Genomic DNA, 14,186 nt, shown 5'->3' on the forward strand with positions numbered 1-14,186 from the left:
GGAGCTGTTCATTGCACTTCCACCCGATCCACCATCTTGTTTGTTCTTCTTGGTGAGATTTTGTATAGATTTTTTCAATCTAATTTTAATTTGACCTTTAAAGATATTTTTTGTTTTAGCCATACGTAAATATTCTCCTGTCATCATAGTTAAAGGCCAGTCCTAGTTTTACGATTCCCTCCCAACTCCAGATGTGGCTTCTTTCACAGAAGGAACCATTGTTAGAAATTTATATCTATCTATCCACACCTTTATGTAAGAATTTTCATCCAGAAATTATTGTTTTGAGTATGTTCCTGTGGCTAGCAAAACTGGTTTATGGTGGACATGCTATTATGCACCTTGCTTTACTGTCTTGGTTATGATTTCATACAAGTTCATATCAACATGCATTTTGCTTTTCAAATGCTGCCACTACAAAAAAGCATACAGAATTATTCCAAATTACTCTTGTTTTCGGTAAGAAATCTCTTGACTCCTGATAATATATGACATCTTAGGGATTCAAAAACTAACATTTTGACATCTATGAAACTGAGTTATGTCTTGAAATCTTTGCGACCTAAACATGATGAAATATGGTATTAGACTACTTATTTCTATATATTCAGGACCAAAATAAGTTGTAAGATGTCTTCTGTCTCATGACTAATTTCATTGTCACTTGATACCTCACCAACATCTTCATGTCTTTAAGTTGAGCTTTATGTGAGCAAGCAAAATGGGGCCTAGGCCCTTTTGGGATTTATTGTTTTAAATCAGTTAGTTAGACAATCCTGTGCTAACTAACTGCAATATCCGCAATATCATTAGTCCTTTATATCTCTGAGCTCAAAAATCTAAGAAGAATTCTCAATACTCACATGTGGCGAGGTTCTTGAGAAAATAAATAAATTTGCGCTCCATTATCCATTGACCCATAATGTGCGTAAAGGAAGAGCACCCAGAATTTTGTCCTGTACTTTTCTTAAATAGAAAGATGTGGTATTGTTATCTCTGTTTATTTCCATTTACCCAGAAATTTCCCCCTTCTGGACTACATAAAACAGTTGTGGTTATTAAGTGACATTGAGTTAGTTCTGACTCAATGCTACCCTGAATAGGACTTCCAAGGTTTGTAAAAAATCTTTGCAGGAGCAGAAAGCATCATCTTTCTCCTGCAGAGTGGCTGGTGGACTTGAATGTCAGACTTGTGGTTCTCAGTCCGGTGCTTATCGCGTGGTGCCACCACAATCCATATAAAACATTTTTGTTGTTGTTAAGTGCCATCGAGTTGGTTCTGACTCACAGTGATCCTGTATAGGGTTCCCAAGTGGTGGCTGGTGAGTTTGAACCACTGACCTTTGGCTATACCCTACATTGTGATTCAGTGCTGAGCCTACAGCATCATGCTAGGACTCCATACAAACCATTACAGATTTTATACTTAATAGTAATTTTAACATTGATATATTTAGTGCCTATCGTGTGCTAAAGGAGCTCTGGTAGCATAGTGCTTATGAATCGGGCTGCTAATCTCATGGTCAGCAGTTCAAAACTACCAGCTGTTCCATGGGAGAAAGATGAGGCTTTCTGCTCCCATAAAGATTTATAACCTCAGAAACCCTGTACAGGGTCACTATGAGTCGGAACTGACTCCTCGGCACATACCAACAACATCGTGAGCTAGGAGTCCTGGTATGGCGCTGTTGTATAAGCACTGGACTGCTAACATTATGGTTGACAGTTTTCAGTAGCCACCCCTTGGGAACCCTATCTACGGTCACTGTGAGTCAGAGCTGACTTGACACTTGACAGCACTTAACAACAGCCACAAATTGTATGCTAAACATTGTGACATTATCAGAGTCAGATTCTCGCCACAAACGGAAGGGGACTTCTCATTTTAAGAACTTGCACCTCAAGCTCAGACTTGCTAAGGCCAAGGTCACATATTCCCTTAGCGGACCAGGACTTGAACCCCCGTCTATTTCTATGTGAACCTGAAGTCCAAGAAGATTCTTCACTTCAAGGTAAGGATTCTGTGCCCAGAAAACAAGACTTCATTGTTAGAAAAAAGTGGCAAACAGAGCAAAAGATAAACCATGGCTAGAAATCATATTTATACCAATTTTCCTGGGCTCTCTCTTTTTCACCGTACTTTTTTTCATTAACTTCTTCCTTTTGAATCTTGATTTTTTGAATATGTGGTCAGTTCTCTTGGTTCAAAGTTCAAAAGGTCCAAGAGGTCCAAGAGGATACATAGTGAAATTACCACTCAGTGTTTCACATCCAAAGACATCCAGTGTTATCAGCTTCTCATTTCTCCTCCCAGAGCTATTTTAGATACATACAGTGTTCTTGTCGTTAAGTACCATGGAGTCTCTTTGGACTCATAGTGACCCTGTACAGGGTTTCCAAGGTTTTTAAAAATCTTCTGCGGAAGCAGAAAGCCTCATCTTCTCCCAGTACACATACATTCACTAATGGAAATCTAATTTGTAGACACAAAATGGTGATATTAGTGCATTCATAGTAGCAGAGTGGATTATGAACTAGGCTGCTAACGTCAAGGTAATAGTTCAAATCTACCAGCTGGTTCTCGGCAGAAAGATGAGGCTTGGATTCCTGGTGTGGCTCTGCAGGATAAGCACTGGACTGCTAACCAAAGGTCAGTGGTTCAAACCCACCAACCACTCCATGGAAACCCCATACAGGGCCTCTATGAGTTGGAACCAAATTGACGGCACTTAACAATAACAGCAAAACCACACATAAAGTTGCTTCTAGATTTATGTATTTCTGAAGACAATGTTTCAGTCTCTCCCCTCCCTGAGGACACCTGGTGTGGTACTGTAGGATCAGCACTGGACTGTAAACCACAAAGTCGGCAGTTCAAATTCACCAGCCGCTTCTTGGAAACCCTATACAGGGTCTCTGTGAGTCGTGACTGATTTGATGGCACTTAAGGCTCTGTGGGCTAATGCGCTGAACTGCAAAGTAGGTTTGAACCACAAGGTCGGCAGTTCAAGCTCACTAGCGATGCCTTGGAAGCCCTATACAGGGTCACTATGGGTTGGAACTGATTCCACAGCAATGAACAACAACAACAACTTACAATATTCAGTTATGCATGTTGCTTTTTCATGTATCTTGAATATTGTTCAAAATAGGTTTGTAAAAATGGTCCTTAATCCTTTTTTGTGGCTGTATTGTGTTTCGTTGTACAGTTTAAAATACTTTTTAGAACAATATCCAATTGGACGTTTAGGTTCTTTCCTATCTTCAGCATTACAAGCAGTGTTACAGTGAGTGGTTTTATATATAGGTCATATTTCACATGGGCACTTTTATCTTGATAAATTACTGGCTATGGAAGCGCTGGTTATGAGGGAGGTGCTCTTGTATCTTTGCTAGAAATTGCTCCATTAGCCTCCTTGTCAGTTCTACCAGGTTATATTTCTGTACCCTGCATGTATGAGTAACTGTTTCCCCCCTGCTTTGTCAGTACTGACTAGTGTGGAACATTTCTCTGACTTTTTGAGTAATGTTTTTTCTTCTCTTTGCTCTCACAGAGGTCAGCAGAACTGGCTTCAATTAGATCACCGAGTTCTTGACCATGATTTGGCCAAGAAACCAGGCCCATCCACTTTGCACTTCTCTGTGAGGTATGTATTCATAGGTGTGCATCCAGAATTCCTTCTCCTCCCTTCCCTTTACTGCCAATATTTGTTTTTAAAAAAATTCTGGTGATCAGATAGAGAAGAAAAGAAAAGAAGCGTATCAAAACATTATTATGTAAAAGAGAATCTCTGGTGTTTTTGGCCTGGGGAGCAAGTTACCATAGATACTGACAGTGTAGAACTGTTTCCTCTGAAGATGAAGGATAGGGTAACCTTTCTGTATTCCTCAAAGCTACGCTTCAGGCTGAAAACATAGGTAATACGCTTGAAGACATAAGCCCGCTTCTCACTCACATATTTCAGAATTCTTATTATCTGCAATATGGCATACATTTCCGACTACATTTTGGGGTGGAATAAGGTGTTCTAACCACTGTAGAAATAATTGAATTTTATACAGGTTCTCATTTTAATTTGAGTAGAAGATAAAAATGCAAACAGATGCTCCCAGAAACAGTTATCCTAACAGAGATCTGAATTCTGCTTGCATGGAGCGAGACTTTGGAGAATCGGGCAAGAAATTCTTTACTAGTTCTCTGAATTCTGTTTGGGCGAGTCGCTTAACCACATGGTTGGTGGTAGTAGCTGCTGTGGGGGATTCCTTAATTCAGGCCCTGACCCCTGGTGACCCCATGCCCATCACAGGGAATGAAACCTTACCCAGTTCCACAGTCTGCTACGGATCAGACAGTGCCTCCTCGTTAGCTATAGGGTTTTGTTTCACGGGCTGATTTTCAGAAGTAGATCTCCAGGCATTTCTTCCTACTCCATCTTAGTCTAGAAGCTCTGCTGAGACCTATTCAGCTTCACAGCATCACACAGGATCCTACTGATACACAGGTGTGGCCATGCAGGAAGCTCATTGGCTGAGAATAGAACCTAAGTCTTACCTAAGTCTCCTGTATGGAAAACTTACCACTGAGCCACCAATGTCTCTGACCCTATGGAGCCTCAGATATTTCCTCCTGAGATGGATACATTCCAGTACATTAGTGATTTCTCAAAGCCAGCCATGATGGAGTGATTTTTCAGCCTTCATTCTTCAGAGAATATGATAAACAAAACATTACCGAAAGTGACTCCCGTATTTCTGTATGTTGTTGTTGTTGTGTGCCGTGGAGTCAGTTTTGACCCATAGCGACCCTGCACAGGGTTTCCGAGGCTGTAAATCTTTAGGGGAGCAGAAAGCCTCATCTTTCTCCCGCAGAACCGCTGATAGTTTTGAACTGCTGACCTTGCGGTTCGCAGCTCGATTCGTAACCACTACACTACCAAAGCTCCCTGTATTTCTGTATACTTCTTAAGAAATCAAACATTACCAATAAAGTTGAAAGTCCCTTCTTATGCATAGACTCCCTACTTCTTCCTGTCTGAATTTGATAATAAATTTCATGATAAATTTGGTTTTCCTAGTCTGAGCCTTAGAGCGACGCTGTAGGGTATACACTGGACTGCTTGCTAATTACACTAGCCGCAAGGTGGGCAGTTCAAACCCACCAGCCACCCTCAGACACCCTGTATAGCGTCACTGTAAGTCGGAACCGACCTGACGGCGTAACAACATATCTAAGCCAAATATGGTCAACAAAACTCAGGGACTAGGTTTCTCCTACCTCTGAAGTATATTTTCAGTAAGAGAGATCAATGTAAACAGCAGTACTGTAGCATGAGATTTTATTTTCTGGATGTTGGCAATATATTTTGTTTCATGACCTGATTGGGGGATGGGGGTGGGGAAGGAAATGCCGGCTTTCAAAAGCCTAGGAATCAAATATCCTACTGTCTTCTTCCCTCCCCCTCACTCCAAAGAACTCTTCTTAGATGAATTGATGCTGATTGTGGATCATAGTATTGTTCTTACTCAACAAAAAGTATTGACAAACCCAAATTTGTTTCCATTTTTCCATTTTTGTTTTTTGTGAAATCTGAGTAAGAATTTCTTTCTTAGTAGAAGAAGTCATGTTTTTAGAACCCCCGAGGGAGGTAGTGGTTATGTGCCGTGGAGTCGGTTCTGACTCATAGTGACCCTGTACAGGGTTACCAAGGGTGTAAATCTTTACGGGAGCAGAAAGCCTCATCTTTCTTCCGCGGAGCAGCTGGTAGTTTCAAACTCCTGACCTTAAGGTTCGCAGCCCAGTTTGAAACCACTATGCTACCAGAGCTCCTTGATTTGTACCTCAGCATGGCTGATACAGAGGTACACAGAACTGAAGAAAAACAAAGGAATTTCCTGGAAAACATGAACCATGAGGCTGGTGTCCATGGCAATGAAGTAAAAGGAAAACACAAATTAACCAATAATAGGAAAAGTTGCATAGGAATTCATTAAACAGAAACAAAGAATAGTAGTGATTTAATCTTGCACTGCAAAGGGAAGTGAGTCAACATAAGTAAATATATTTTTACAAAGAGTTATATTATCACTGTGAACATTTCAAACTATATGAAAGTATGTAGACAGAGGATGGCTGTGCAGAGTTGGTGGTTCAAACGCAACAGCCACTCCTCGGAAACCCTACGCAGGATCTCTGTGAGTCAGAACCAACTAGATGGCTCTTAACGAAAACAAACAACATCGAGGGAAAAGGAAAAGTTACATTCTACCAGCCTTCACCCTTCACTTCTACCCCCAGTTGGTTCCCCTTCTGAGAGGGAAATAAAAATGGTAAAGTTGTTTGAAAAAAAAAAAAAAAATGTTTTTTTTTAAACTTGGTCATCTTTCTTTGTTGCTCTTCTTAAGTGTTGTCAAGTTGGTTCCGACTCATAACAACCCTGTATATGGTTTCTGAGGTTCTGAATCTTTCCGGGAGCAGAAAGCCTCCTCTTTCTACCACGGAGCAGCTGGTGGGATTAAAATGCCAACCTTGTCCACAGTCCAGCACTTAACCTACAGTGTCACCACACTCCTGTCTTTCCATGTTGTGATTGTTGTTAGGTGCCGTCGAGTTGGTTCCAAGCTTATTCACAACAGAACGAAACACTGCCCGGTGCTACAGCATCCTCATAGTTGTGCGGCTTGAGCCCATTGCTCCTGCCACTGTGCCACTCCATGTTATTGGGGGTCTGCCTCTTTTTGCCGACCCTCCACTTTACCAACATGATGTCCTTCTCTAGGGTCTGGTACCTCCTGATAACATGTCTGAAGTATGAGAGATGAAGCTTTCCCATCTTTCCTTAACTCTGTAGCAATATGGAGTCCCTGAGTAGAGTAAATTGTTAAAACCCTCACCTATTAACTGAGTCTTGGCGAGGTGATATAGGATAAGCAGTGGACCACGAGGTCTGTGTGAATGGCAAAGTTAGTGGTTCAAATCAAGCAGCCACTTCTTGGAAACCCCATACAGAGTTGCTGTGAGTCGAAACTGACTCCACAGCACGTAACAACAATAACAAATTAACTGAAAGATTGGATTTTTAATTCCACCCTGAAGCACCTCAGAAAATAGGCCCGGCGATCTCCTCAAAAATCCGCTGGTGCAGGTCACGTTCCATGGAGTTGGTTCCAATTCATGGTGACCCTGTACAGGGTTTTCAAGGCTGTAAGTCTTTACGGGAGCAGAAAGCCTCATCTTTCTCCCACAGAACAGCTGACAGTTTCAAACTGCTGACCTTGAGTTTAGCAGCCCGACTTGTAAGCACTACACTACCAGAGCTCCTTGAAACCTCTGTGGAGCATAGTTCTTCTTTGTTATATATGATGGCACCAGAATACCATGGTTTATACTGGTATCAAAATCTACTTTATTCTTTCCTAATTTCATCGCTGATCTCTAGTCTACTACTAAACATTTAATTTCTTTTCAGTTATCTATAGTTTATGAGTGTTTTTCCATTGGCCATTATTGATTCCACCTCATGGTGACCCTGTGTGTTGCAGAGTAGAATGGCATCCCATAGTTTATATTAATTTTTTTTTTTTTCAAAAATTTTTTCTTGTGCTTTAGGTGAAAGTTTGCTGAACAAATTAATTTCCCATTAGATAGTGTGTGGAACGTAAAGTGTCCCATGATATTGGTTACTTTCCCTACAATACGTCAGCATTCTTCCCATTGTTGTTGTAAACAAATTAATTTCCCATTAGATAGTGTGTGGAACATAAAGTGTCCCATGATATTGGTTACTTTCCCTACAATACGTCAGCATTCTTCCCATTGTTGTTGTATTGTTGTTAGGTGCCATCGAGTCAGCACCAACTCATAGCGACCTTATGCACAACAGAATGAAACACTGCCTGATCCTGGGCCAACCTCACTATTGTGACCACGCTTGAGCCCATTGATGCTGCCACTTTGCCAATTTTACCTGAATTTTCTACCCTTTCCTGCCATCTCATCTTTGCTTTGGGGGAAATGTCCTTTTGATCTTCTCTAATTGATTGTCCTAAGGAACACACTCCACTCGGGAGTTATTGGTTATCTTACAGGTCTGTCTACTGTTTGGCTGAAAGGTGATCTCTTGGGATGGCTTCAGTTCCAGGTCAGAAGGTTAGGGCCTAGTCTGGAGGAGGCCTCCAGTCTCTGTTGGACCAATAGTTATTCCTGTCTGTTTTGTGAATTTGATTTTTTGTTCTACTTTTCGTCTTCTCTGTCTGGGACCCTCCATTCTGATCCCAGCCAGGACAGCTGGAGTGGTAGCCGGACACTCCTAGTACTTTGGGTCTCGGACTCGTGTAGCCATGTGATCTATTAGTTCTTTGGGCTAATTGCTCCTCCAAGTCTTTGGTTTCCTTCAGTCTCCTTTGCTCTCGATGGGAAGAGACCAATAATTGCATCTTCCATGAATGCTCACAAGCAAGCTTTTAAGACCCCAGAAAGTACTCAACAAAGTAGGATGCAGAATGTTGTCTTTACAAAGTATGTTGTGACAGTTGTCACAGATGTCCCCTGTGCCTGTGATCCTTCACCTTTGCCCCTCAAGGTATTTGGTTATGGGTGAGAAGTTTCCATGACTGTGCCCCTTCTGTGCTCAGTTGTGTATATTAACATCCATTCAGCAGCTACAGTTACAGATGTAGACACTGATAGTGAACTGTAAACCGCAGTTAACACCCTGGCACTTTCATCTTTGTGCGCCTGCGTGAGGCTCCCATTGAGGAAGTTCCTAGAGGTAAATTCTGGGTCACACATAGCATTGTCTTCAGAGAACTGAACAAGTACCATGTCTTTAGTAACTAGATTTGTGTAGTGGTTTTTTCACAGCTAATGTCTGGTTGATCTTTGGTCTCAAAATAGCAGGAGATAAAGCTCTGTATTTCCCATGTGCAGTGTCATGCATAAGGGCGCTGTATCTTTTCCACACAGAGGTTCTGAGATTCCGGAGTGACCTGGTGCTTATTTGTGAGTTTCAGCACTTACTTACACAGGGCTATCTTGAGAGTGTCCTATCGTTCACTCAGCAGTATTTTTCCTTAACTACTTGCTTGTTCAAACCCTTATCAGGTTTTTAAATTATTCACTTAACTCTTCCTCCCAACAGTATAGCGAGATCATAATAGTTGTGGTTATTATTCCAATTAAGTACGTGTTGTTACCCCAATTTAATTAAAGAAAAGATAAGGCAAAAGCACACACCAAAGAATGAAGTGAATGGAGCCAGCTCACTGAGTGGAAAATTGTGTTTGGAGGACTCACAGGTGGGATTTCTTGACCCTCAGTGAAGTAAGCTAGCTGCCTTTCAGAGGGTCTCTAGCCTCCTGTCTTGAGAAAACCAAGCTGTTGGTGATACTTACATCTTAGTAGTTACCACTGCCAAGACTCTCGATAGTCTGTGTTGACCAAAGGACGCTGGGTAATGCAAATAGTCGCAATCTACCACTAACATAGAGATTGGCAGTTTGAACCTGCTCAGAAGCCCTGATGAACTGCTGCTGTAAACCCTATGGAGCAATTCTCCTTGGTAACACAACATGTGGGGTTGGTATGAATCACAATCAACTCAATGGTAGTGGGTGTAGTCTTTGGTTGGTGACTAAACTCACAGGCACTGAAAAATAGACTCCAGGATCTCGTTTCGTTTGTTTTCTATTTGGTCGTGATAGGCACCTCAGGAAATACAGAGGATTTCTCTCGCTATCAAGGTCATTGCCTTTTGCATCAGCAAAGTATTGTTTATTGTTGCATGCAGTGAAACCTGGAGACAGGTGCTCTTCTCTCATGGACACCAAGGTGTGAATCACTGAGCACTTGCAATGCAATGTTACTTTTAATGCAAACAATTAGAAATATCTAAATGCCCACCAATGGAAGATTGGTTAAATAGCTGACAAAAATTATTCAGTGAACAATTGATCACTTTAATAAAAGTTGAGGTTTAAAAATACATTGCATTTCAAAGTTCTCCAGAGAGAGGACCAAGTCGTATTAAATCATCTGGGAGAATTTTTCAAACTACATAGTCACTCCCTTCCAACCCCTACCTGCCTCACTCACCCACATTCCTGGCTAGATTCTGACTTATGTAGTGTTTGGGATGGGGAAGGGACATATTGCCAAGTTCCTCTCTCTGCCCTTACCCTTATAAATCACTACTTTAACAAGCCACTGGTCCCAGAGATATTATGATTTCTTAGCTTGAGGGGGGAGTTTCTCTCTCAGGCATCTTGGAGTTGGAAAAACAAAGGTTGAGAAGAATAGCAGTGAGTTTGGATTTTTATGGTACAAAAATGGTAAAGAACAACAACAAACTATACCTTGTTGTTGTGTTCTCTCAAGTCGACCTATAATGATTGTCTAAGGAACTCTGGTAGCGTAATGGTTACGAATCGGGCTGCTAATCTCATCGTCACCAGTTCGAAACGACCAGCTGTTCCACGGGAGAAAGATGAGGCTTTCTGCTCCCGTAAAGATTTACAGTCTCAGAAACCCTGTACAGGGTCGCTATGAGTTGGAACTGACTCCATGGCACTTAACAACAAGGACAAAGTAGAACCGCCCTTGGAGTTTCCCAGGCTGTAATCTATAGGGAATCAGATCTCCAGATCTTTTCTCCTTCAGTGTGGCTAGGTGCATTTAAACTACTGACTTTCTGATTACAGCCAAGTGCTTAGCCACTGCACCACCAGGGTTCCTTGTCTATGTGGTTTCTGTTAAGTGCCACTGAATCGGTTCCAATTCATAGCAACCTTGTATAGGGTTTCCAAGGAGACACTGATGGGTTTGAACCACCAACCTTCCGGTTAGCAGCTCAGTACTTATCTTACCAGGACCCCTTGTTTATATGTTAGATTAATACATATACCACAGAAAGAAGTCAGATCTGATGTTAATTTTGTTGTTGTTTTTTTTGAAGTTGATGCATTTCATAAGCATACAAGGTTGTTTCAAAAGGTTTGCAGACAGCTGGAACTTTTCCGTGAGCTATTCTAAAGTGAGTGCCCTAGGTTAAGTGCTTCAAAAGGAGGAGCTCAGAGGAGCTACACCGAGCCGTCAAGAATCACTCCTTCCACCTTTTATGATTTATTGAGCACCTACTTTGTGCTCTGCTCTGTTCTAACTCTGGAGATATAACAGTGAACAAATAAAAGTCTCTGCCATCATTGGCAGCAGACAAATCAACAGAGAGATTCATTGTGTAATATCAGGTGATCCATTCGTCTGATAAATATCCTCTGACTTCCTTGTCGTCAGGCCCTGTTCTGGATGCCGGAAATACGGCAGTGGGAGAGGAGAATGATAAATCCTACCCAGAGAAAGCTTACATTCGAGTAAGGGGAAGACTCACACTGAATAAAGTAGTTTACACTAGCACCTCATTCATTGAACACGACCAGGTCTGGATGTAAAAACCAACATGTAAAAATGAAGGATATTTTTCTGTTTTCAGAACATCAATTTGTCCAATTTTTTTTTTTTTTTAATTTAGGAACTATTAACATAGAAATGATGATAACTAAGATTTAATGACTTGCTCCTCTCTGTGAGGAGGTCAGAAGGAGACTTCCAGGAGACAAAGCCAGCTGTGTGACCTGAGGGCCTATTACCTAATTGCTTCCCCTGCCTCCGGTGTTGGGTACCACCCCTGCAAGCCCTCCTTTGCTATCTCAGAGCCTGCTCTGCCTGCCCCCAGGAACTGGCAAGTCACCAGATTGAGGCTACCTGATAGAGCACTGGGAATATGACCACAAAAGAGGCCTACTGCCATGTTCATGCACAAAATACTTAGGTCGTTGGTAGATGTTTAACTGTTGCAAATGGGAAATGTCGGGTGATGAGATAATTGGTAAGTGACGGAGCTACATTAAGATATGTCTTCTGCCTAAGCCACTTACATATAGCCAAACACCTCTTAGAATTTGGTTCCTTGGTTTGGAGGTTTAGACACATTATTCATGAAATAATGAAATCATGGGAGATCCAAGTTAATTAGCTGAATAATATGTCTAGTGTTTCGGCTGTAGTTTGTAGTTCATTGCATAGTACCTGTGGTCTTAAAAGCATGTGAAAATTGGACAGTTAATAAGGAAGACTATAGAAGAATTTAGGCATTTGATTTATGGTGTTGGAGAAGAATATTGAAAATACCATGCAATACCGGAAGAATAAACAAATTTGTGTTGGATGAAGTATAGCCAGAATGCTCCTTAGAAGGCAGGATCATGAAACTTCATCTCTCTACTTTGGACATGTTGTTAAGAGGGACCATTCTCTGAAGAAGGACATCATGCTTGGGAAAATGGAGGGTCAGCGAAAAGGAGGACCACACCCAATAAGATGGATTGCCACAGGGGCAGCAGCACTGGACTCATGTGTCACAATGATTGTGAGATTGGCACAGGACCAGACAGTGTGTGCTTCGGTTGCACATGGGGTCACTATGGGTCGGAACTGATGTGATGGTGCCTTATAACAACAACAGTATCAGAAACCTTACATAGGATTGCTATGAGTGGGACCCAACTCCATGGCAGTGGGTTTGGTTTGTTGTTGTTGTTGTTAAGGTCCATTAAATCAGTTCCGTCTCCTAGTAACCCCATATAGGGTTTCCAAGGAGCAGCTAGTGGTTTGAATCCCCAACCTTGCAGCTTCACACCAGGACTCCTATAAGGGATCAAACTGAAAAGCGACAACTTGAAAACTTAGAGAACTTTGAAGGCAGTAAGTTTAAATCAACAAGGGAAACCATTTGTAAAGGGAGAGTGAGAACAGTTGTGCAGTGGGAAGAATGTAATCATTGTCACTAGATTGAACACATACAAGTGATTGAATTCGTGTTATGTTCTGCTGTGAATACTGTCAACAACAACAACAGAAAATACGTTCAATTTTAAAAAGATCTTTCTTAGGCAAGACGCAGGGAGAGGTAGTGGCAAATGTTAATAGGGAGGATTTGGGAGGCGAGGCTGCCATTTAAGATGGTCAGGAAAGGTCTCTCAGAGAAGGTGACACCAAGGAAAGACCTGGAGGAGGTGAGGTTGCCCGGGAGCTCTGCAGATCTTTGGGGAGGATGGTCCGGATGGAGGGAACAGCAAGTGTACAGGATGCATGAACTAAAGAATTGTCTGGAAAGAACACATTAAAGGAGATGACAGGGTTTCGAGCTTCAGAGTGTAGTGAGTTCATTTACATTGTAACTGACTCATGTACCCCCTGTGTTGAGGACAGACTGGAATTGGCAGGGAAGACAAGGGAGACCAGGTAAGGAAGCTGTTTGCTATAGTCCAGGTCAGACAAAGTTGTGGCAGAGCAGACTGGATACGGTGAATGTGGTCTTGGGCAAATTTATTCAGAAAACTTAGAGAGACCAGGTGATCCAAGATAATTTGCTAAACATTATATGGATATTATAAGTGATAATATTCATGAAAAACAAAAGTTGGAAAAAATGGACTCAAAATAGTTTACTTGGAGTCTCGGTGTGGTGCTGCAGGTTAACGCTCTAGACTGCAAAGTTGGTTTGAACGGCAAGGTCACTAGTTCAAGCTCACCAGCCGATCCTTCGAAACCTATACAGGGTCACTGTGGGTCGGAACTGACTCATCGGCATTTAACGACATCATTGTCCAATTTTCAGTCCTTGGATAATGCAAAAAGGAACCCTGGTGATGCAGTGGCTTAAGCCTTGGACTGCTAACCACAAAATCGGCAGTTTAAACCTACCAGCTGTTCCTCAGGAGGAAGATGAAACTGTCTGCTCCCATCAAGATTTACAGAAATCCTAAAGAGCAGTTCTACTCTGCCCAATAGGGTTGTTATGAGTTCGAATCAACTCAGTGGCAGAGGGTTTAGTACTTTGAGAGGGGGCTAGGGAGGTATAAAGGAGCTCTGGTAGCATAGTGGTTACGAATCAGGCTACAAACTGCAAGGTCAGCAGTTCAAAACTACCAGCTGTTCTGTGGGAGAAAGATGAGGCATTCTGCTCCTGTAAAGATTTACAGCCTCAGAAACCCTGTTCAGGGTCTCTATGGGTCAGAACCGACTCGACAGCACTTAACAACAACAGGGAGGTATAAATGGTCAGCGTTCTTGACTGATAATGGAAAAGTTGAAAGTTCAAGTCCACATAGAGGTGCCTCGGAATACAGAAAGG

At 41.9% G+C, this 14,186-nt stretch overlaps 1 protein-coding gene across 1 annotated transcript in view; it reads left to right on the forward strand.

Annotated features, from left to right (window-relative positions):
* The window catches only part of FRMD4B (FERM domain containing 4B), a 295,958-nt gene that overhangs the window by 104,569 nt on the left and 177,203 nt on the right, over positions 1-14,186 (forward strand). The window contains exon 4 of the mRNA XM_006865645.1: positions 3,555-3,647. Within this exon, the coding sequence (XP_006865707.1) occupies positions 3,555-3,647 (93 nt within the window). The remainder of the gene's footprint in view (positions 1-3,554; positions 3,648-14,186) is intronic.

The sequence above is a fragment of the Chrysochloris asiatica genome, unplaced genomic scaffold (genome assembly GCF_000296735.1).
Source record: "Chrysochloris asiatica unplaced genomic scaffold, ChrAsi1.0 scaffold00080, whole genome shotgun sequence".
NCBI classification, from domain to species: domain Eukaryota; kingdom Metazoa; phylum Chordata; class Mammalia; order Afrosoricida; family Chrysochloridae; genus Chrysochloris; species Chrysochloris asiatica.